This window comes from Mixophyes fleayi, chromosome 4, assembly GCF_038048845.1.
Source record: "Mixophyes fleayi isolate aMixFle1 chromosome 4, aMixFle1.hap1, whole genome shotgun sequence".
Classification (NCBI taxonomy): Eukaryota; Metazoa; Chordata; class Amphibia; order Anura; family Limnodynastidae; genus Mixophyes; species Mixophyes fleayi.
Genome location: NC_134405.1, coordinates 346167197 through 346189744, shown reverse-complemented (window position 1 = coordinate 346189744; position 22548 = coordinate 346167197). Strand labels below are relative to the sequence as shown.

The 22548-nt window shown below is 42.8% G+C and overlaps 1 protein-coding gene across 2 annotated transcripts in view; it reads right to left on the bottom strand.

Annotated features, from left to right (window-relative positions):
* Positions 1-22548, bottom strand: part of SLC15A5 (solute carrier family 15 member 5) — a 188243-nt gene that overhangs the window by 24359 nt on the left and 141336 nt on the right. The window contains exons 1-3 of one of the 2 annotated variants that reach the window (XM_075210839.1): positions 16153-16669; positions 9802-10024; positions 7869-8038 (exon numbers count right to left, since the gene is read on the bottom strand). In XM_075210839.1, coding sequence (XP_075066940.1) covers positions 7869-8038; positions 9802-10024; positions 16153-16576 — 817 coding nt within the window. In that variant the 5' untranslated portion in view covers positions 16577-16669. Of the gene's footprint in view, positions 1-7868; positions 8039-9801; positions 10025-16152; positions 16670-22548 lie in introns of those variants that run through there. The other variant, XM_075210840.1, reaches the window with a different exon arrangement.

The window sequence follows — 22548 nt, the reverse complement described above, 5'->3', positions numbered from 1 at the left end:
AGTCACCACTTATACCAGAGGAGATGTTACTTTTATGTACACTGTGGCATCAGATGGTAGTAATGTTCCCTACTGTTACCGGGTGACAATGGTAATAAATGTTCTCTACTGTTACCGGGTGACAATGATAATAAATGTTCCCTACTGTTACCGGGTGACAATGATAATAAATGTTCCTGCTGTTACCGGGTGACAATGGTAATAAATGTTCCCTACTGTTACCGGGTGACAGTGGTAATAAATGTTCCTACTGTTACCGGCTGACAGTGGTAATAAATGTTCCCTACTGTTACCGGGTGACAATGGTAATAAATGTTTCCTACTGTTACTGGGTGACAGTGGTAATAAATGTTTCCTACTGTTACCGGGTGACAATGGTAATAAATGTTCCTGCTGTTACCGGGTGACAATGGTAATAAACGTTCCCTACTGTTAACGGGTGACAATGGTAATAAATGCTCCCTACTGTTACCGGGTGACATTGGTAATAAATGTTCCTACTGTTACCGGGTGACAGTGGTAATAAATGTTTCCTACTGTTACCGGGTGACAATGGTAATAAATGTTCCCTACTGTTACCGAGTGACAGTGGTAATAAATGTTCCCTACTGTTACCAGGTGACATTGGTAATAAATGTTCCCTACTGTTACCGGGTGACAATGGTAATAAATGTTCCCTACTGTTACCGAGTGACAATGGTAATAAATGTTCCCTACTGTTACCAGGTGACATTGGTAATAAATGTTCCCTACTGTTACCGGGTGACAATGGTAATAAATGTTCCTACTGTTACCGGGTGACATTGGTAATAAATGTTCCCTACTGTTACCGGGTGACAATGGTAATAAATGTTCCCTACTGTTACCGGGTGACAATGGTAATAAATGTTCCCTACTGTTGCCGGGTGACAATGGTAATAAATGTTCCCTACTGTTACCGGCTGACAGTGGTAATAAATGTTCCCTACTGTTACCGAGTGACAATGGTAATAAATGTTCCTCAGTGTATGTGGATTTGAGCCCAGCCACCTCTCCGCTCCCTGAAACCTGGAATGCCGGTATCCAACATTTAGAGACACAGAGGTAAAAACTGGGAACAGCTTCTAGTAACCGGGAATGAGATGTTTCAGTGATTTTATATTATTGGATAGAAACATAGAATGTGACAGCAGATAAGAACCGCTTGGCCCATCTAGTCTACCCATTTTTTAACCCTTGATAACCTCAAACCGTATTTGATCCTTGATTCTTTGTAAGGATATTCTTATGTCTATCCCAAGCATGTTTACATTGCTCTAATGTATTAGTTACAACCACCTCTGATGGAGGCTATTCCACTTATCCACTACCCTTTCTTTGCAGTAGTGTTTCCTCAGATCTCCTCTGACCCTACTTCCCTCCAGTGTCAGTACATGTCCTCGTGTTCTAATACTTCTCTTCCCCCCAGTGTCAGTACATGTCCTCGTGTTCTAATACTTCTCTTCCCCCCAGTGTCAGTACATGTCCTTGTGTTCTAGTACTTCTCTTCCCCCCAGTCAGTACATGTCCTAGTGTTCTAATACTTCTCTTCCCCCCAGTGTCAGTACATGTCCTCGTGTTCTAATACTTCTCTTCCCCCTAGTGTCAGTACATGTCCTCGTGTTCTAATACTTCTCTTCCCCCCAGTGTCAGTACATGTCCTCGTGTTCTAATACTTCTCTTCCCTCCAGTGTCAGTACATGTCCTCGTGTTCTAATACTTCTCTTCCCCCTAGTGTCAGTACATGTCCTCGTGTTCTAATACTTCTCTTCCCCCCAGTGTCAGTACATGTCCTCGTGTTCTAATACTTCTCTTCCCTCCAGTGTCAGTACATGTCCTCGTGTTCTAATACTTCTCTTCCCCCCAGTGTCAGTACATGTCCTTGTGTTCTAGTACTTCTCTTCCCCCCAGTCAGTACATGTCCTAGTGTTCTAATACTTCTCTTTCCCCAGTGTCAGTACATGTCCTTGTGTTCTAATACTTCTCTTCCCTCCAGTGTCAGTACATGTCCTCGTGTTCTAATACTTCTCTTCCCCCCAGTGTCAGTACATGTCCTCGTGTTCTAATACTTCTCTTCCCCCCCAGTGTCAGTACATGTCCTCGTGTTCTAATACTTCTCTTCCCTTCAGTGTCAGTACATGTCCTCATGTTCTAGTACTTCTCTTCCCCCCCAGTGTCAGTACATGTCCTCGTGTTCTAGTACTTCTCTTCCCCCCAGTGTCAGTACATGTCCTCGTGTTCTAGTACTTCTCTCCCCCCCAGTGTCAGTACATGTCCTCGTGTACTAGTACTTCTCTTCCCCCAGTGTCAGTGCATGTCCTCGTGTTCTAATACTTCTCTTCCCCCCAGTGTCAGTACATGTCCTCGTGTTCTAATACTTCTCTTCCCTCCAGTGTCAGTACATGTCCTCGTGGTCTATTACTTCTCTTCCCCCCAGTGTCAGTGCATGTCCTCGTGTTCTAATACTTCTCTTCCCCCCAGTGTCAGTACATGTCCTCGTGTTCTAATACTTCTCTTTCCTCCAGTGTCAGTGCATGTCCTCGTGTTCTAGTACTTCTCTTCCCCCAGTGTCAGTGCATGTCCTCGTGTTCTAATACTTCTCTTCCCTCCAGTGTCAGTACATGTCCTCGTGTTCTAATACTTCTCTTCCCCCCAGTGTCAGTACATGTCCTCGTGTTCTAATACTTCTCTTCCCTCCAGTGTCAGTACATGTCCTCGTGGTCTATTACTTCTCTTCCCCCCAGTGTCAGTGCATGTCCTCGTGTTCTAATACTTCTCTTCCCCCCAGTGTCAGTACATGTCCTCGTGTTCTAATACTTCTCTTTCCTCCAGTGTCAGTGCATGTCCTCGTGTTCTAGTACTTCTCTTCCCCCAGTGTCAGTGCATGTCCTCGTGTTCTAATACTTCTCTTCCCTCCAGTGTCAGTACATGTCCTCGTGTTCTAATACTTCTCTTCCCCCCAGTGTCAGTACATGTCCTCGTGTTCTAATACTTCTCTTCCCTCCAGTGTCAGTGCATGTCCTCGTGTTCTAATACTTCTCTTCCCCCCAGTGTCAGTACATGTCCTCGTGTTCTAATACTTCTTCTCCCCCAAGTGTCAGTACATGTCCTCGTGTTCTAATACTTCTTTTCCCCCCCAGTGTCAGTACATGTCCTCATGTTCTTATACTTCTCTCCCCCCCCAGTGTCAGTGCATGTCCTCGTGTTCTAATACTTCTCTTCCCCCCAGTGTCAGTGCATGTCCTCGTGTTCTAATACTTCTCTTCCCTCCAGTGTCAGTGCATGTCCTCGTGTTCTAATACTTCTCTTCCCTCCCAGTGTCAGTACATGTCCTCGTGTTCTAATACTTCTCTTCCCCCCAGTGTCAGTACATGTCCTCGTGTTCTAATACTTCTCTTCCCCCCAGTGTCAGTACATGTCCTCGTGTTCTAATACTTCTCTTCCCCCCAGTGTCAGTGCATGTCCTCGTGTTCTAATACTTCTCTCCCCCCCCCAGTGTCAGTGCATGTCCTCGTGTTCTAATACTTCTCTTCCCCCAGTGTCAGTGCATGTCCTCATGTTCTAATACTTCTCTTCCCCCCCAGTGTCAGTACATGTCCTCGTGTTCTAATACTTCTCTTCCCTCCAGTGTCAGTGCATGTCCTCGTGTTCTAATACTTTTCTTCCCCCCAGTGTCAGTACATGTCCTCGTATTCTAATACTTCTCTTCCTTTGTAGAATGTTTCCCTCCTGCACCTTGTTATAACCCTGGATATATATGAAAGTTTGTATCATGTCCCCCCGTTCTCTTTTCTGCTCCAAACTTCACATTAGTATTTTTATTAATTATCATTTTTAGGGCGCTACAGCGCCGTACAGTAACAAACATTAGGACAGTACAAGGTAGAACAGTACAGTACAATTAAAAAGTAACACTATAACTCAGGTAGCTTAGAGCACAGCTAATAAGAATGGTGAGGAATATTCAGCACAAGCTGGGAACCTGTGCCCAAGAGTGTGGGCGCAGCTAACAGGTTAAGAGCAGAGAAAACAGTGGAGTCAGTGGGCAGAAGGTCCAAGCAGGAGGTGGGCAGAGTAGCTGGAGAGCAAAGTTAAAAGTGGTGGAAACAGGAGGAGAGAGGGCCCTATTCAAAGTAGCTTACAATCTAAAGGGAAGGGCAGAAATACCCAAGGCACAAAGGGTGGAATAGGGACAGGATCACACGGAGCGAGAGAGGAAGGGGGAAGAAGGGATGAGAGGGAGAGGTAACCGACAAGGTGGGTAGTTAAGCAGTTGACTGAGAGGCTTTTAAGAATTGGTGGGTTTTTAATGCCTGTTTGAAGCTGGGGGATGTTCTGATGGAACGAGGGAGATGGAAGGGGCAGCGCAGGAGAAGTCTTGAATATGAGATGAGGTTATCAGAGGGGATCTTTTAAGATCTTTTGGTCTTTCCAGGTAACTTTTTTGCTGTAGGCCATGCACCATTTTAGTTGCCCTTCTTTGTACACTCTCTAATGTATTTATATCCTTCTGGTGATCTGGCCTCCAGAATTGAACATAATTCTGTGTTAAGTTGGAATCATATGTCTTCGTACAAGTCATGTTTTCTTCCCATTCAATATTTATCAAATCCTAACAAATGCATTTTACAGAAGCCAATCGCCAACTGTGAGTGTAAATGTATGTTAAAAAAGGCATAAACCATAATTGCCTTTTAATCCTGTTTAGCTATCTGTATTATTGCAGGTTTTAGGGAAAGAATTCCCACTGGCTGGAACCGTGCTGTGAAAGAAAGACTAATTATCATCTAACGAGCTGTTTAGAACTCTAAACAAAGACAACAGAGACCGGAGTTTCCGCCAGGCGCAGCCTTCATTTCAGTATAAATCACTACCTATTTGGATCCTATTTTGAGATATTATTTCTGGGGTGTGAACCTGCTGATAATTCCTCCTGGAAGTGCTGAGACTTCTAGTCGTAGTACGAGAATCAGTCTGGTCGTTGTCATATATTTGGGAAAATGAAGTAAGTGATCAATTATTAAATGGAAGTATTGACTCTCTGTCCCATAGAAGAATGATTCCAGTATAACACACAAATACATACTCAAATGTTCATAAAATTCATTAAATAGTAATTAGAATTTATCAAAACTTTATAAAATTGTTCCTCCCCCCAGGGAGTATTAGTGGGACTATAGCACCGGCCTCTGGGGGCAGCACCACATCCCCAGGTCTAAATAAATCACCCCTCATTCAGTGAATATAACCATTGTATTATTTTGATTAAACATCTTGGGGTATTAATGTAATAATGTGAAGATTATATCAGTGAATTTGTCCATACAGATTACAGAGCAGAAAACAGGAACCATCACTATTTTTCTGGCACAGACTGAGCACAACATATGTATGAATTAGTGATGTCATTTAGTTCCTGGATCAGTTCTTCTAATGTTAATACCTATGTGTGACAGCGCGGACTACAGCAAACACTCCATCCGGTTGTCTTTTCATCAACTTCACCGGATCCTGTGGATATAATTATATTCCTTAAGTAAAAAGGTTTCTTCTTCTTTAGGGTTGTGGGTGTTTAAGAACTTCCATGGACTTACAGATGGTGAACTTTCTCCTGCTGTCATCACATCCACAGGAAGTGAGCAGCTCCTCCAGCCGCTTCAACTTCACAAATGCTTGTAAGGGGACAAAAGAAAGAATTTCTCTTCATCAACAGCATTATCCCGCTCATACCAGCTTTATTCTCCTCTGGACTTTAACAGACGGTGAGGCACCAGCTCAGCAGGGGAGGACTGCACATGGAGAGAAGAGTGGTCCCAGTCCATCTCCATCCCACTAACACCTCCCAGCCAATCACAGCATCGCTGACCTGTGGATAACCCTGCAGGGTGGATATTCACAGTGCAGGATAATTGAAAGCCTTAGAATGGCCTGCAGGGAGGTCCTCAGGGTGTTCTAGGATTTCTTTAGCTTCTGTGATACGCATCCTGTCTAGTTAGACAGGCCGGTGTATGATTGCTGAGAACCTCTGCTCCATCCGGAGTTGCTTATGGGTTTGTTCACCTGATGAGTCTGCTGGAGCAGGGAGACTGAGCTTCAGATCCCTACCAGGTCGGTAGAAAGCTTTTTGGGCCGAGCAGCTGTATTCAGCACCCACCCACTGGACTACAACTTGCCTGAGGACAGCATAACTCCTCTGGGCTTGTGACTTTGTTCTTTAAAAACACTGGGGAATTTAGGGGTTGGTGTTTGGAGTGTAGGTGAGCACTTGAGAGTTGTTTAAAGTTGTATTTATCATTTTGGCTATTAATTGCAATTAAAGTTCGTCTGTCGTAATAAATATGCAGTTCCTGTCTCTCTTTGTCTGTGTCATCCTGAAACCCTGGATACCCAAAATTTCTTCTGGGCGTCTTCCCTAATGTCCTGACATCATCTCACTATGAAAATAAGTTTAGCTTATGAAACAACAACCAGGATGGCGGCCTTCTGCATCCAGAATCGTGATAATAAATACCTTCTAACATAAGTAAATTCCGGCAGAGCTTCTTCCTACAGCCACTTATTAGGCTCATGGTACAGTTTATGATGACTTTGCTGGAAACCAGTTTAATATCTGGTAACAGACAGCGGACAGGATATAGATAAAGGTGGCTCTGCTGGACACAAGGTTAATAGCTGGTACCAGATAACGGACGGGATGTAGAGGAGGATGATTTTTCTGGACACAAGGTTCATACCCAGAATTCGACAACAGAAAGGATAAAGAGAAAGATGACTTTGCTGGACACAAAGTTAATAGCTAGTATTAGATAAGCATGGGATATAGAGAATGCTGACTTTGTTGGACACAAGGTTAGTAGCTGGTTTTAGATAACAGACAGGATGTAGAAGTTGTTCATGCTGGACACTTGGTTAATAGCTGGTATTGGATAATGGACATCATGCTGTGGAAGGTGACTTTGCCGGACATTAGGTTAATCGATGGTAATTATTTATACGATGGCCGGATCACCGATACCAGATACCCCGACAGGAATACACCGAAGGTGTATTCCCCGGCACACTGGTAATACGGACAGCTGGAAACAGTGACCAGAAACCCTGACGACGAATAAAGAAGCCGGCAGGTAACAATGACGTCACTTTCAAGCTGCATATTATGTTTGCTGTTCTTAAGCTGCTATTTTAAGGACCTGCTGTCTGTACAATGTTGTTTAGAAAGCCTAATACATTATACAGGTGGCGCCTCCTTAAAATCTCAGGTTAACAACAGCAAACATAAAGTGCAGATTGAAAGCGACGTCATTGTTACCTGCCGGCTTCTTCATTCGTCGTCAGGGTTTCTGGTCACTGTTTCCAGCTGTCAGTATTACCAGTGTGCAGGAGTATTCCTGTCAGGGTATCTGGTATCGGCGATCCGATCATTGTAAAAAAGTACCTCACCCAGGTTAATAGTCAGCATTAGTCAATGAACAGGATATAGATGAAGGTGGCTATGCTGGACACAAGGTTAAGAGCCGGTTTTTGGTAACAAATGGGATGTAGAGAAAGGGACAACAAGATTAATAGTTGGAAATAGATAATAGATGGGATGTAGATGAAGGTGGCTATGCTGGACACAAGATTAATAACCGGCATTGGATAAAGGTCGGGGTGTAGAGGAAGGTCGCTTTGCTAGGCACAAGAATAATAGCCAGAGATTGATAACGGAAGGGTTGTCGATGAAGGTGGCCATGCTGGACACAAGGTAATAGCTGGTATGAGGTAAAGGACAGGATTTAGAGGAAGGTCACTTTGCTGGACACAAGATAATAGCTGGTAATACATGATGGATGGGATAACACAGATCTTACCTCTCGCCACTTGATAGAGGAGCTCATTACGCACCATGTGGATGGTTATTAAAGCCATAATTACTGACATGAATGGAATCAGAAATCCCAGGTTCTTGGCTACTGACTGTTGTATGTAGGAAATTCCCACAAAAACAACCAGAGAGTTGAGATTAACCAGCCAATAAAACCTAAAGAATATAAATATAATATCAATATTATTGCCGGTAAGACCAATGTTTAATGTGTTTTAATATACAGTATAGAATACACACTATAAAGTTCATTTACAAACCACAAGCGTCATCCCTGCACTGAATCATGCGCTGGAAACCTACATTGCATCCCGCACTGTATACCCACATTACATAAGGACACTAGACATCTGTGCCGTCTCCCCGCACTGTATCCCCGCAGTGCATGCACACACTGCAATCCACACTGCGCACACACTGCATACCTGCACTGCCTCCCATAATGTATACTCATACTATATAAGAACATTAGATACCTGGGCTGTCTCTCCACACTGTATCTTCACAGTGCATGCCCACACTGCATCCACGCACACTGCATACCTGCGTAAATACGTATTTGCATTCACCTCTTTGAGTGCAAAAGGTAAAATGGGAAACCATGAGTTTAATTATAAGATCTAAAACTACTATCAATGTTTGATTGACAGCATGTGTAAAAAAAGGGTAAATATTATTAGAATTCAAATAACTAATAAAGCTTTGTAATTAAACCATATAGCAACTCAAATTTAAGATAAAACCGTCAATGTAACATTTATATTTATAGATCTGATCCTTAATGGGATTGATAGACCAGACAAATATTACTTCCAAAAACCCCATGAGAAGATTTACCAAATTTGGAGCCACAGAAGTTCCCATTATGACTCTTTTTTTTTTTTTTAAAAGTGTTGGTTTAAAAAAGACCATGAACTATGTATAGTATATATTAATTGTTTAGAATTAGGTGCAGATTGTGCAAAGAAGAGGTTATTAATTTGTCCCCTTGAAATCTCTATGACATTGCAAGATTTCGAAGTAGCTTAGCACTTGGTGAATGAATAGAACACTTGTAGGTAGTGGTAATAGACAATTTTGTGTTGATGGAGATAACTAACATTATTCTGCAAGGTATGAGAAGAGATCTGGAAGCATCAATGGAAGGTTGTCATTAAGTTCTAGAATTTTATTCTTACCTAATTTAATATTTGATGGTTTCAAAAACTGTTATTTTCTTTTCTTTATTTTTATCATTGCAACCAGATGTAAAAGATGGAGCATGTCGATTGAAGATCGGAGTTTTGGGTACTTTGTTGGAATCAACCTGTCGTATTTGAAAGTTGCACTAATAGGACAATACGATATTTTGATTCCAACAAAGAACCTGTCACTCTAGTTTTGAATTTGAAGACTCCAGTCTTCTGAAATTAAATTGTCAGGTTGTCGAGCAGGCTGGTGGCCAGAGCAGCTCTAAGCATGGCACTGCCACCCAGCACTTACTGCGTTTACCGCGTTCTGCCGTCCACACAACACATAGTAACTATACCCAGATACAAATGCCCCAACTATACACACAGCATATAGCAACTTATAAATACCAACTATACACAGATACAAACATACACATACCGGTACATACACATACCGGTACATACACATACCGGTACATACACATACCGGTACATACACATACCGGTACATACACATTCCGGTACATACACATACCGGTACATACACATACCGGTACATACATATACCGGTACATACACATACTGATACATACACATACCGGTACATACACATACCGTAATCCTAGTAACAGTAAATATCATTTTGAACGTAGAGCCCAGAGACGTTTTATGGATAAAATAGATTGTCGATAGGGAATAAAGAGTCCATTTGGCCCCATTAGAAAAATAACATTGTTTGTCACTAACCAATTGAAAAATGACATCAGCTCTTTCTGTTTGTAGCCTTGAAGGCCGTATGCGCTCAGAGGGCAGACAATGGCTCGAATCCCTCCGGTGCCGATGGAGGCCATTAATAACCCAGCATAGAAGAGCAGCGTTTGCTCCCTCCTGGCCAACATGTGTGTGATGTGATGGGTATCTATGTAGAAGTCTTCAAATGGAAACGCAACTACTGGGAGCATGACCGTTCCTGGGGAATAGACAAAATAAACCCATTAAAATATCACAAACCCAATGTCTACCTATTGCTGCTTCCCCATATCTTCCAGTCAGCTGACTGGACCAAAGTCACCCAGTCGTTAGATATTGTTCATATGGGGTGGTGTTCTTCAATAGAATTCCAACATTTACCTTTGTCCTAAGAAAGTATATATTACAGTTTACACACTTACCCCAAATTGTAAGGAAATATACTTTATCAAATCCAAACACATTGAAATGGATTAAGGAATCCTTCTGATTTGGTGAAATGACTCCCTATCTCATGAAATGTGTCCTCTACATACAAAATTCAATAAACCTTTGCTTGACTGAAATTAATCACCTCATTGACCGAAAATAAACCAGCCATTGTAAAGCAATGAGTGGGATACGTTATAAAGACACTGACTAAACCGTCAAAACTTACACCGACATGATGACTCTGAAGGGCTCCTTTCCGACGAGGATCGATGACGGCTGCTGTGGAAAGCGACTGCAACCAATCATGAGGAATGAAGAATCCGGCGAGACTTCATGACGTCACTTACATCCGCGACGCTGTTTTCGATGATGTTACCCTCTTACCACCCTCTACACAGCTAACACAAGACCACAACCCTATGACTAACATTGCTGTGTGACTGATCACACAGTCCACTCAAAACTTTATACTATCACACATCTCACAAACCTGCAGCACACTGCGCATCATCATCGATCCTGCTTCCTGGCTATACTGCCTATCAGGACCTCAGCACCTCAGTTACATGCAGCCGTCACTTCTCAGTTGTACTCGTGTTACCTGTTCCACAATCAAGATCTGTGGCTAATCTGCAGAGCATTGTGTATCATCATAGATCCTGTTGCTAGACTATACTGTCCACCAGGATCTCAGCGCTCCTGTGCTCTGCAGCTCATCGCCTCTTCCTCTAGCTTGGGTCATCCATCTCTCAACCCTGATTGCGTCCTGCTCCTTAGAACACTGCACATCAGCTCCAATCCTATGCTCCATTACCTACTAGGATCTCGGCACTCCAATGCTGTGTTACCATTCCATCTCGTTCCTCAGATCTATCTATGTACTTATCTTCCAATGCTCCAGCTCAGCCTCTCGTCTCATCTGTGTCTGGGTTGTCATACCTTGCTCTGTGCCACCTAGAGGACCGTGACCTGTGGTTAGAAAGCAGTCAAGCCCAAATCCCCTTGTGGGGATCCCTGGTGAATACCTCTCTTCCTGTTAGACTCTGCACCTCTTGGATCATCACCTGAGCAGGGTTCGAGGTCTATTCTAACATCTGATACCGTGACAGTAAGATCTGACCAAATTAAGATGGTCCCCTGATCGAGAACCTTCAGCCAAGGACATGTGGCAGAATTAAGTTGGCCATAGTCAAAATTAGGACGCTACTCAATTACAACTCCTTCAGTGCCTTCAAGCCCTAGCAGCTCATTTGGACACTTTGCAAACGGCCTTACCAGTTACCCGGTCACTTCCTGCTACTGAATCCAGAACTCCTATCCAGGTGGAGACTCTGTCTTCCTTACATTTGCCTACCCCTCAAAATTTTGACAGTGATCCTAGATGTTGTCGGGGATTTTTGAACCAATGTTCAAATCAATTTGAATTGCTTCCACAAAATTTTCCTACTGATCAGCTAAAGTTGCCTATTTTTTGTAGAAATAGATACCTCAATGGTAGGAGATGGCTCAGTCCTTTCTCAAAATACCACTTCCGAAGCTTCATCCCTGTGCATTCTTTTCACACAAATTCCTGCCTGCTGAAAATAATTATACCATTGGTGATAGAGAGCTCCTGGCAATGAAACTGGCACTATCTGAATGGAGATCTTCTGGAGGGGGCATTATTTCCTGTGACCATTTTTACAGATAATAAAAATGTATTGTATCTACAGTCAAGCCCGGTGGCCTCTTTTCTTTTCTCATTTTAATTAACATGTCACATTTCGACCTGGATCGAGGAACAAGGAAGCTGATGACCTGTCGAGGGCATTTCCTTGTGAATCTGATCCCCCGATTCTCTAAGTCATCCCATTTTGGAACCAAGATTTTTACAAGTTACATCAGTATCTCCCGATCCACTACCACTACCTGGTAGAAGCTCTGTACCCTCGAACCTTCATAAAAAAACTTCTTGATCTTGATCATGCTTGATCTTCCAAAATAATTGAACTAATTTCTCTGAATTACTGGTGGCCTACCCTCATTTCCGATGTCAGACAATTTGTAGCGGCCTGTCATATTTGTGCTCAACACAAGACTCCTCGCCAATCACCTACCGGGCTTCTATTGCTTTCAAAACCATTTAAACCATGGTCACACATATCCATGGATTTTGTGATTGATCTGCCTCCCTGTAGGAGACTCAATACTATCTGGGCGGTCGTGAACCGTTTTACAAAGATGGCACACTTTATTCCCCTCATTGGTCGCCCATCAGCATCCTGTTTAGCAAATTTGTTTGTCAAAGAAATATTTTGCTTATACGGATGTCCCCTCGAGATTGTTTCTGACCAGGGAGTTCAATTTAAATCCAAATTGTGGAGGTCTCTATGTTAACTCTTGGATATTCAGTTGAATTTCTCCTCTTCATACCATACTCAATCCAACGGTCAAACCAAAAGAGTAAACTAAGATTTGGAGACCTTTATTCGTTTGTACTCCTCCGCTTCTCAGGACAAATGGGTGGATCTTTTGCGTTGGGCGAAGTTTTGCCATATCAATATCTACCATGAATCTACATATTCTACTCTGTTCTCTATTGTTTATGGTCTTCATCCTAATCTTCCGAAGTTCAAGGCCCTTCCTCCCACGCAAGTTCCGGCTGCCAATGACCTCCATCTGGACTGTGCTGCATATGGAATCAAACTCCTAAATGTCTCAAGGGGACTTCTTGTATTTATAAATATTTTGCTGAGAAGAAACGTTTAGTTCCTTCCATGAAGTTTGCTCCTAGATTCATTGGGCCTTTCAAAGTTCATGTGACCAAAGCTGCTGAATCTGGTTGGTCTGGAAGGATCACCTGACTGCATCCAAGATGGCCACACCCATGCAGCAGAACAAGCAGTATGTGTTTGTTTACAAATAGAGATGTAATGGACAGGAATGCTGCAGGCGACCAGGAGGGACCTTGGTGGCCGTGATATGACAGCGGCGGATGAGGTAAGAGCAGCTAAGACCCTGATGTGTGAAAGGTACTATCACACCTCTCACCTGCGATTCTGTCTGAGATTACTGATATCGTGGTTTCCCTTGACTACTGCTACCGTTTGGTGTGCTTGGCATTCCTGGGGAGTTTGGTCAGCAGTTGCTGCGCATGTGCAAGCCAGGCACTTTTAAACCTCTCCTGGATTCTCATTGGCTGACCGTAGGTCAGTTCACTATTTAAAGCACTTCTCCTGACCTTCGTTTGTCAGATCTTGAGGTCTCACCCCCTGTGAGAATGCTGTTCTCTGTGACTCCAGTCATCTTCTTTTAGTATCGAGCAAGACCCGTGGAAAGTCTGCAGCTCATTGCGCATCATCATTGATCCTGCTTCCCGGCTATACTGCCTCTCAGGACCTCAGTGCTTCAGTTACCTGCAGCTTCCACCTGTTCATTGCATTCTTTTTATCTGTTCCACGATCAAGACCTGTGGCCGACCTGCAGCCCATTGCTCATCATCTTCGATTCTGCTTCTAGGCCATACCGCCCATTTCCTGCAACTGTCACTTCTCGGTTGAACTCGTGTTACCTATTCCTCGATCAAGATCTGTGGCTAATCTGCAGAGCATTGTGTATCATCATCGATCCTGTTTCTAGACTATACTGTCCACCAGGATCTCCGAGCTCCTGTGCTCTGCAGCTCATCCCCTCTTCCTCTAGTTTGGGTCATCCATCTCTCAACCCTGATTGCGTCCCGCTCCTCCAAACACTGCACATCAGCTCCAATTCTTGCTCCATTACCTACTAGGATCTCGGCGCTCCAGTGCTCTGTTACCATTTCATCTCGTTCCTCAGATCTATCTATGAACATACCTTCTTTTGCTCCAGCTTAGCCTCTCATCTCATCTGTGTCCGGATTGTCGTACCCTTCTCGGTGCCACTTAGAGGACCACGACCTGTAGCAAGAGAGCAGCCAAGCCCATATCCTCTTGCGGGGATGCCTGGTGAATACCTCTCTTCCCGTTAGACTCCGCACCTCTTGGAGGTTAGTCACCAACTGAGCAGGGTTCGAGTTCTAGTCTAACATCTGATACCATGATATATATTTGCATTTTGTCTGGACCAATATGCAATATGATGTAGCACTTACCCCTGTGTACCAAACTCTCCTTGTCCCATAGATGTTGATGATGATTGGTGAGTGTTTAGAGTTTTCACATAAGAACCAGTTCACAATAATCCTCAGTCCCAACAGATATATATGACTAATAAGTGATTGGACAGTATACGTCACTTACCTGCCAGGTACAGGTACATATAGATATATATGACTATTAAGAGGTTGGACAGTACACGTCACTTACCTGCAAGGTGCAGGTAGGTACAGATATATATGTCTAATAAGCAGCTGGACAGTACACGGTCACTTACCTGCGAGGTACAGGTAGGTATATATCTATTTATATATATATATATATATATATATGTATATAACTAATAAGCAGCTGGACAGTACATGGTCATTTACATGCGAGGTGCAGGTAGGTACAGATATATAAGACTAATAAGTGGTTGGACATTACACGGTCACTTACCTGCGAGGTACAGGTCAGTATATATATATATATATGACTAATAAGCAGCTGGACAGTACACATCACTTATCTGCGAGGTACAGGTAGGCACATATATATATATGACTAATAAGTGGTTGGACATTACACGTCACTTACCTGTGAGGTACAGGTAGGTACAGATATATATGACTAATAAGTGGTTGGACAGTACACGGTCATTTACCTGCGAGGTGCAGGTAGGTACAGATATATATGACTAATAAGTTTTTAGACAGCACACTACACTTACCTTCAAGATACAGGTAGGTACATATATATATATATATATAAAACTAATAAGTGGTTGGACAGTACACGGTCACTTACCTGCGAGGTACAGGTAGGTACAGATATATATGACTAATAAGTGGTTGGACAGTACACGGTCACTTACCTGCGAGGTGCAGGTAGGTATATATATATATATATATATATATATATGACTAATAAGCAGCTGGACAGTACACATCACTTACCTGCGAGGTACAGGTAGGTACATATAAATATGACTAATAAGTGGTTGGACAGTACACGGTCATTTACCTGGGAGGTGCAGGTAGGTACAGATATATATGACTATTAAGAGGTTGGGCAGTACACATCACTTACCTGCGAGGTGCAGGTAGGTACAGATATAAATGACTAATAAGCAGCTGGACAGTACACGATCACTTACCTGCGAGGTGCAGGTAGGTACAGATATCTATGACTAATAAGCAGCTGGACAGTACACGTCACTTACCTGCGAGGTGCAGGTAGGTACAGATATCTATGACTAATAAGCAGCTGGACAGTACACGTCACTTACCTGCGAGGTGCAGGTAGGTACAGATATAAATGACTAATAAGCAGCTGGACAGTACACGATCACTTACCTGCGAGGTGCAGGTAGGTACAGATATCTATGACTAATAAGCAGCTGGACAGTACACGTCACTTACCTGCGAGGTGCAGGTAGGTACAGATATATAGGACTAATAAGTGGTTGGACAGTACACGATCACTTACCTGCGAGGTGCAGGTAGGTACAGATATCTATGACTAATAAGCAGCTGGACAGTACACGTCACTTACCTGCGAGGTGCAGGTAGGTACAGATATCTATGACTAATAAGCAGCTGGACAGTACACGTCACTTACCTGCGAGGTGCAGGTAGGTACAGATATAAATGACTAATAAGCAGCTGGACAGTACACGATCACTTACCTGCGAGGTGCAGGTAGGTACAGATATCTATGACTAATAAGCAGCTGGACAGTACACGTCACTTACATGCGAGGTGCAGGTAGGTACAGATATATAGGACTAATAAGTGGTTGGACAGCACACTACACTTACCTGCAAAGTGGAGAAAGGTACAGATATATACGACCTTTATTCTCCCAGAGCACAGTTCCGCAGACCAGTCCACAAGGACAGGCATTAAGGTGCAGACACCAACAAAGCAGAGATTGAGGATGGCTGCCTGGTGGTACTGATAGCCCAGCTTTAGGGTGCAGAATAGGATCATGTTGCACACTGTAGCGAAAAAGGTGAATCTCTCGCACAGTTCCACCAAAAGCATGCAGATGATAGGCTGGAAACTCTTCCGGGCATGAGACCTGGATGACTCCAGATTGATATCTTTCCTCCAGGATCTGGTGCTTTCCTTGTGGAAGGACAGAATCGATGTAATATATCTGAGGTCTATAAGAGGCATTTTTCTTTTCCTTGTCCTAGAAGTATCATAGTAGTTGTGTTGTGTGTGGTTCGTCTGTGTCATCTAGCTATCCAGAGTCAGGAATTCCTCACCCGGATAATACTATTCCCGGACATATCACACTCTAATGCTGCTACACCAGCCATGAGCTCAGTAAACGTCCCTAATTAGTTTGGACAACAAACTAGAACTTTGCAGAGAATGCAGTAGATGAACTGTTTTACTGTTTGCAAGTATATCTAGTTATGTTTGTGTCGATCATATAAATATAACAGTCACAAATAATATGTCCACAAATAATACATTGTATCACATTCCAGTCACACTGACACAGACATACCCTGTCTGTTTGCTGTGAGGAGGAACATTTCAAACCATTACAATATACAGATATGCAATATCTTATCTCTTTGGTGTGCTCTAAATAGGTGATGGGTTTTCACTAAAACACACTAACTGTCCGATCCTCTGGTATTCTGTCTCCCTCGTATATACATACAAGACTGGAAGTATATGGTGTTGAAAACTACCCAGGAAACTTGGAACATTTTACTTACTGTCCATATTGGAACATCCACTTAGTTTTGACTGTTACATCGTCGAGCACCTTCTTCTCTTGCTGTATCTATCCTATTCACATCGGACTTACCAACATGATTTTTCGAAGGAAGGCTGCCTCCATACGTGGATTATATGTATTAGTGGGATTGGATTTACTATTACGTATTATACAATACTGACTTGAGCGCCATTGTTTATTTTATATATATATATATATATATATATATATATATATATATATATATATATATATATATATATATAAAGTGGTGGAAGTGAGGGGTATACGGGGGCATGTCATACCGTCACTTCTCCTTATGTTGTTTTATTTAAACTTGCAACCTAATACAAACAAACTAAACAAAGCGTAGCACCCAAACATAGAAGAACTAGAAGAAACATATATACTAGGGGTTAATGTCCCCCTGAAAGTCCAACATAACTCCTTAATAAATATGATAAAAACATAACATAAAATCAAATAAGGGTGCCTACACCAAATAAACAAATTACAAAAACATATCAAACCATATCACAGTCCCTATAATAAATATTTACAGTTTCAAACAAAGAAGAAACATTCAAAGCTTGTAGACATATGCAAAACCATATTTGAAAAAATTACTAATATCATAGAAAATAATAGCCTAAGATAGAGAAGTATACCGAACTTTGGCCCCCTTATGGAGGCCTCAGACCCTATCAGAGCCTGACGCAATTTGTATTGACCATCCATCGCCTCTCTATATTCCTAATCTTCCAAACCTCATGCAGAATATCACCCGCCACTATTTCACAAGGGAGGACCATTTGTCTGATGGAAACCTGACACCTCGCGCTCTAAGTGAAATATCTAGTTACTGAACTAAGAAAAGAGTGCCTACCCATGAATACTCCATAAACCCATTCAGGGTAACTAAGCCCCAAAAGACATGGAATACCCAAGGCACTGTAAACCCTCTTGTAAACCTCTACGTTGAAGGGGCACTCAAGCAAAAAATGGTCCATGGTCAGACACTCCTCCTGTGGGCAGCCATGAAGGAAATGATAGCATTTCTATACTTTAAGTTCCCCCCTCACATAGAGTCTTCCATGGAAAGAGAGCCAGGCAATTTCCCAAAACTTCAGAGGAATCCTCCGTGAATTAACCAAGGCCTGGCCCTCTGAACAAACATTGCCTGGGCAGTATCTTAGTGACAACTGAACCTAGAAGTGAGAGTGCAGGATTCTCCTCTCCAACTCCCTTCTAGAAGAGTTCCTGACTTCCCCCACCTCCAGGTGCCAACGCTTTGTCACCTTCAATCCCAGAGACACATAGGCCAGGAGGTACCCTTGACGGACCCGAAAGCTCTTTACCCTGCCTCCTTCTATCCAGTCATTAAGGATTCACTCCTGCCCTGAAGCCACCTACCCAACAAGGAGCGGTCTCAAGGAGGAGAATACTAAGATATAACTTCAAGAAAGTTGTTTGAAAGCATAGCACTTGGGTTAACCATCCCCAGGCCACCTTCTTTCCTCGATCTATAGGTCACAGAATGCTTAACTAGGTTCAGCCTATTCCCCCAAAGTAAATGGAAGAACACTGCATAAACCCTGGACCATAAAGATTCTGGCAACAAGCACACAACTGATATACAGAACACCGGGATCAGGTAGGTCTTTACCAGGTCAACCCTTTCCCTAAGAGAAAGTTTCCACCCTCTCCAGCTCTCCACTTTCCACGATACCTCCTGCAGACCAGAGAAGCTACCTCTTTTGCTTCCACAGGACTCGACGAGACAACAGTGACATTGTACACATAGGCCACCACCTTTAATAGCCACTCCAGACCCAGCAGCACCCCTCCTATCGAGCCACCTTCTATCCCTCGAATGAAAGGATCTATTGCAAACACATACAGGAGAGGGCTCAGGGTGCATACCTGCCTTACTCCAGAGTCAACCATGAAGGACAGACCCACCCAACCATTAACAAGAGGATAGATTTTGGCCTGTCTGTAAATAGTACGTAGCTAATCAACCACCTGCACTGGAAGACCATACCTCAGATGTCCATAGATACTCATGGTTTACCCTATCAAAGGCCTTCGACTGACCTAAGGCTAAAAGATACTTACACCGCTCAATGGCCTCCCGGACACCAAGGACAGATCTAAAAGTACTTCGGCCCTTCATGGTGCAGTGCTGCGAGGGGGGGAGCATTTCAGCGGAAATCTGCAACAGTCTATTAAAAAGCACCTTTGCCAAAATATTTTTGTCGGCATTGAGAAGGGCTATGGGGCGCCAGTTCTCAATATACGACTGGTCTTTCCCTTTAGACAACAAAAATTAGGGCAGAAACCCTCATGGAGGAAGGCAGTAATCCTCTTTCCAGGCTCTCATTAAAAACCTCCACCAAATGTGGAGCCAGAATGTCCCCAAAAATTTTAAAGAATTCGGAGGCTAACCCATCTGGACCTGGAGATTTCTTAATAGACAATCCATCTATGGCCATTTTGACTTCATCCACCGTTATTTCACTGCCCAAAGTTTCAAGTGAACTGCTCAGGTCCTCAAGGCCAGGTATTTCCCTCAGGAACCAGTCCATTTTCGCTCTGTCAAGTGATTTCTCAAACTGCACAACACTAAGGATGCCCGCCTTATCCGCCCTAAGAACACCCTCAGCATCATACAAGCCCCTCACCTCCTTAGCATCTACCGCCTTTCTACAACTCTTGGTAGGGGTCGGGTGAGTGGTATTTCCCGTAATCCCTCTCCAGAATCAAGGAAGCAAAATGGTCATACTGTACTTCCCTCATCTCAGCCTTCACACAGGAGATTTCCCCACCATCTCCCTGTTCAGAAATCAAGAAACCAAGTTTTCTCTTATCAAGTTTCTCCTGGCTACAATGTCATGGAAGAAACCCGGGGTCCTCAGACCTACCCCAGCCCACCCCAAAAGTGTCTCCTGGGATTCAAAGAAGTCCCTAAAAGTCTTATCACCTCCTCCTCTAGGAGCTTAGAGTTCAGGCACCAACCTACCTTTCTGAAGGGTTTCTGAGGCATTCAAGGAGGCAAAGAGGCAAATGTGATCGGAGAACTCAACCAGCTTCAGCTCTGAAGCCAAAGTATTTGCGCTCTACTTAACAAAAAACCTATCTATCCTAGACCTACAGCTACTTCTATAGTAAATGAACCCTGTGTGGTCTGGGAAGTGATGAACGAGCAAATCCCCGAGAAAAGCTTGCCTTGTCATACTATCTAGAAAACAGGAGTCATAGACCAAACTGACCAATCGCCAACCCAGACAAGTTTGCCGGGACCATCTCCAGGTTATATCTGAATAGCATCCTACCCAGTAGGCCAGATCTGCTACCAGTAAAGATTCATTACAAACCAATACAGTTATCCTAAAACTTTCCTGACGTGTTATAGGAATAGCGCTATAATTTATGCAAGGGGCTTTGTCTCTAAGTTTAGCCCAACTCGGCCAGAAACTATGCAAACCTTCATATAACATAAAGGGGTCGGGTACGGGTTAATGGCTATGGGAAAGCCGACATAGTTTTAAATAATCCCACAATAATGATTGGTATAACAACAATAGTAATAGAAAGCCTACTTACTATATGACAAATAATAACTTTGACAGAAGGTTACAATGACCGGCGAGTGCAAGATCCGAATGTCCTAAATAGCTACAGTAGTAAATTACGTCATTTTCCATAGACAGAGTGAAAATGGTAGTTTTAAAGCAGCGATGCCCACAATCCATGCCATGTATAATGCAGTACAGATGTGGGGTCTGAGTATTGCTGCTTTAAAACCGTCATTTTCACTTTTTTTATTCTTACTTTATTTTTATTTGTAGTTTTCCTGGAGTCCAGGATCAGTGTTTTGAGTATAAGGCTCAATACTAGGGAGGATATGTGGTACACATGAAGGTTTATCCTATTAGATTGTGGATCTGTCACTCATTTATGCCTTCGCCTATTGGTAATTCAAGTTTAGGTCCTACCCCGATAATTACTATAAGAACACTCTGGACTTCATATGTATAATTCTTACTCCCTGAGGAAGCCTACTTCTACGCAGGTGAAATGCGTTGGTTTGGATTTTAATGTTTACATTTTTTTTATATAAGGATTGCAATCATTTATTCACCCACTTATACTGGCACGGAGACTAGAAACTCTCTTCATTATTACCTACTAGGACCTTTTGACGGAGAGGTGCACATGAGCACCAGTCTGGTTTCAGCTGTGAGCGAAAGGACGTGCAGGGGAAAGAGCCGGCCGGCGTTTCTCCAGTGAAAATCATGCTAATAAGGAATTGGAACCACTTTTTGGACTGCCGACTTTCAGGACATATCACATTATTCAGGTACCCGTCTTTCCTTACCGTATCTGGATAGAGTACATTTGGGACCACTTCTTGACGGTTTATGGCATTAATACATGAAAGTGTCGTTGTTGACCCTAAAGGGTTCTGATATTTTCATTTAGGATATACATTCTTTACAAATATTCTACCTCCCCTTTTTTTTGGATCTGTTTTTATTATATTTCTGGACTCTGTTTTTTTATCTTTTATCTTTTTTCTTATTTTTCATATGCTGCTGTGTGATATTGTTTTTAGTCATTCTTTACATGTTTTCTACTATGTGACATGTGTGTATTTATGCATTATATTTGGTTTTAGCCTTTTGTGGTATTTACTGTTTTATTGTGCTCTCATTCACGCTTACTACATATATACTTGTTTACCCATATCCCTTCCCATTTAGTTTTCTTTTGAGCGTCAGGGAGTGCATTTTCGTATAATCATTATCTTTATATTGACTGCAGGTTGATCAGCCAACTTGGTGCTAGTCAGACTAATGTCTGATAAGTCCAATGATTCACAGTCAGCATCAACACTGCTTACAGGTAAAACACCACTACTTTCTTGCTTATTCATATCCACAATCTTGTTCGTGCTTCCCAGAAATTGGCCCTGGATCCGGCCCTAAAACTTGGGGAGTTTTATCTGTAAGAAATCCCCAGTTTTAAACGTATCCAACTTCTTGCAGGAGATATTTTCTTTCACTGCAGACTAGATTTCTCTGCTATCTTGTTTATTCTTTGTTAAAATTGCTGCATGAACTTCCTGTGCAGGATTCTGAACAGGGCCAGAGCTAGGCCCTGGAGCCTGGGGTCTCTCCTCCAACTCCTCCCCAGGCTCCAGCATTATTCCCTGGGCGCTATTTCAGGGATCACTTGGTTCAGGATCTCACACACTATGCGTCTGCACACCGTACCAACACTTCACCTACTGCTTTTATTGTATCACATTCCAGTCACACACACACACACACATATATATATATATATATATATATATATATATATATATATATATATACATACACACATATACCATACTTGCCAACTCCCCCGGAATGTTCGGGAGACCCCCAAAATTCGGATCGGTCTCACGGACTCCCGTGAGAGCTGG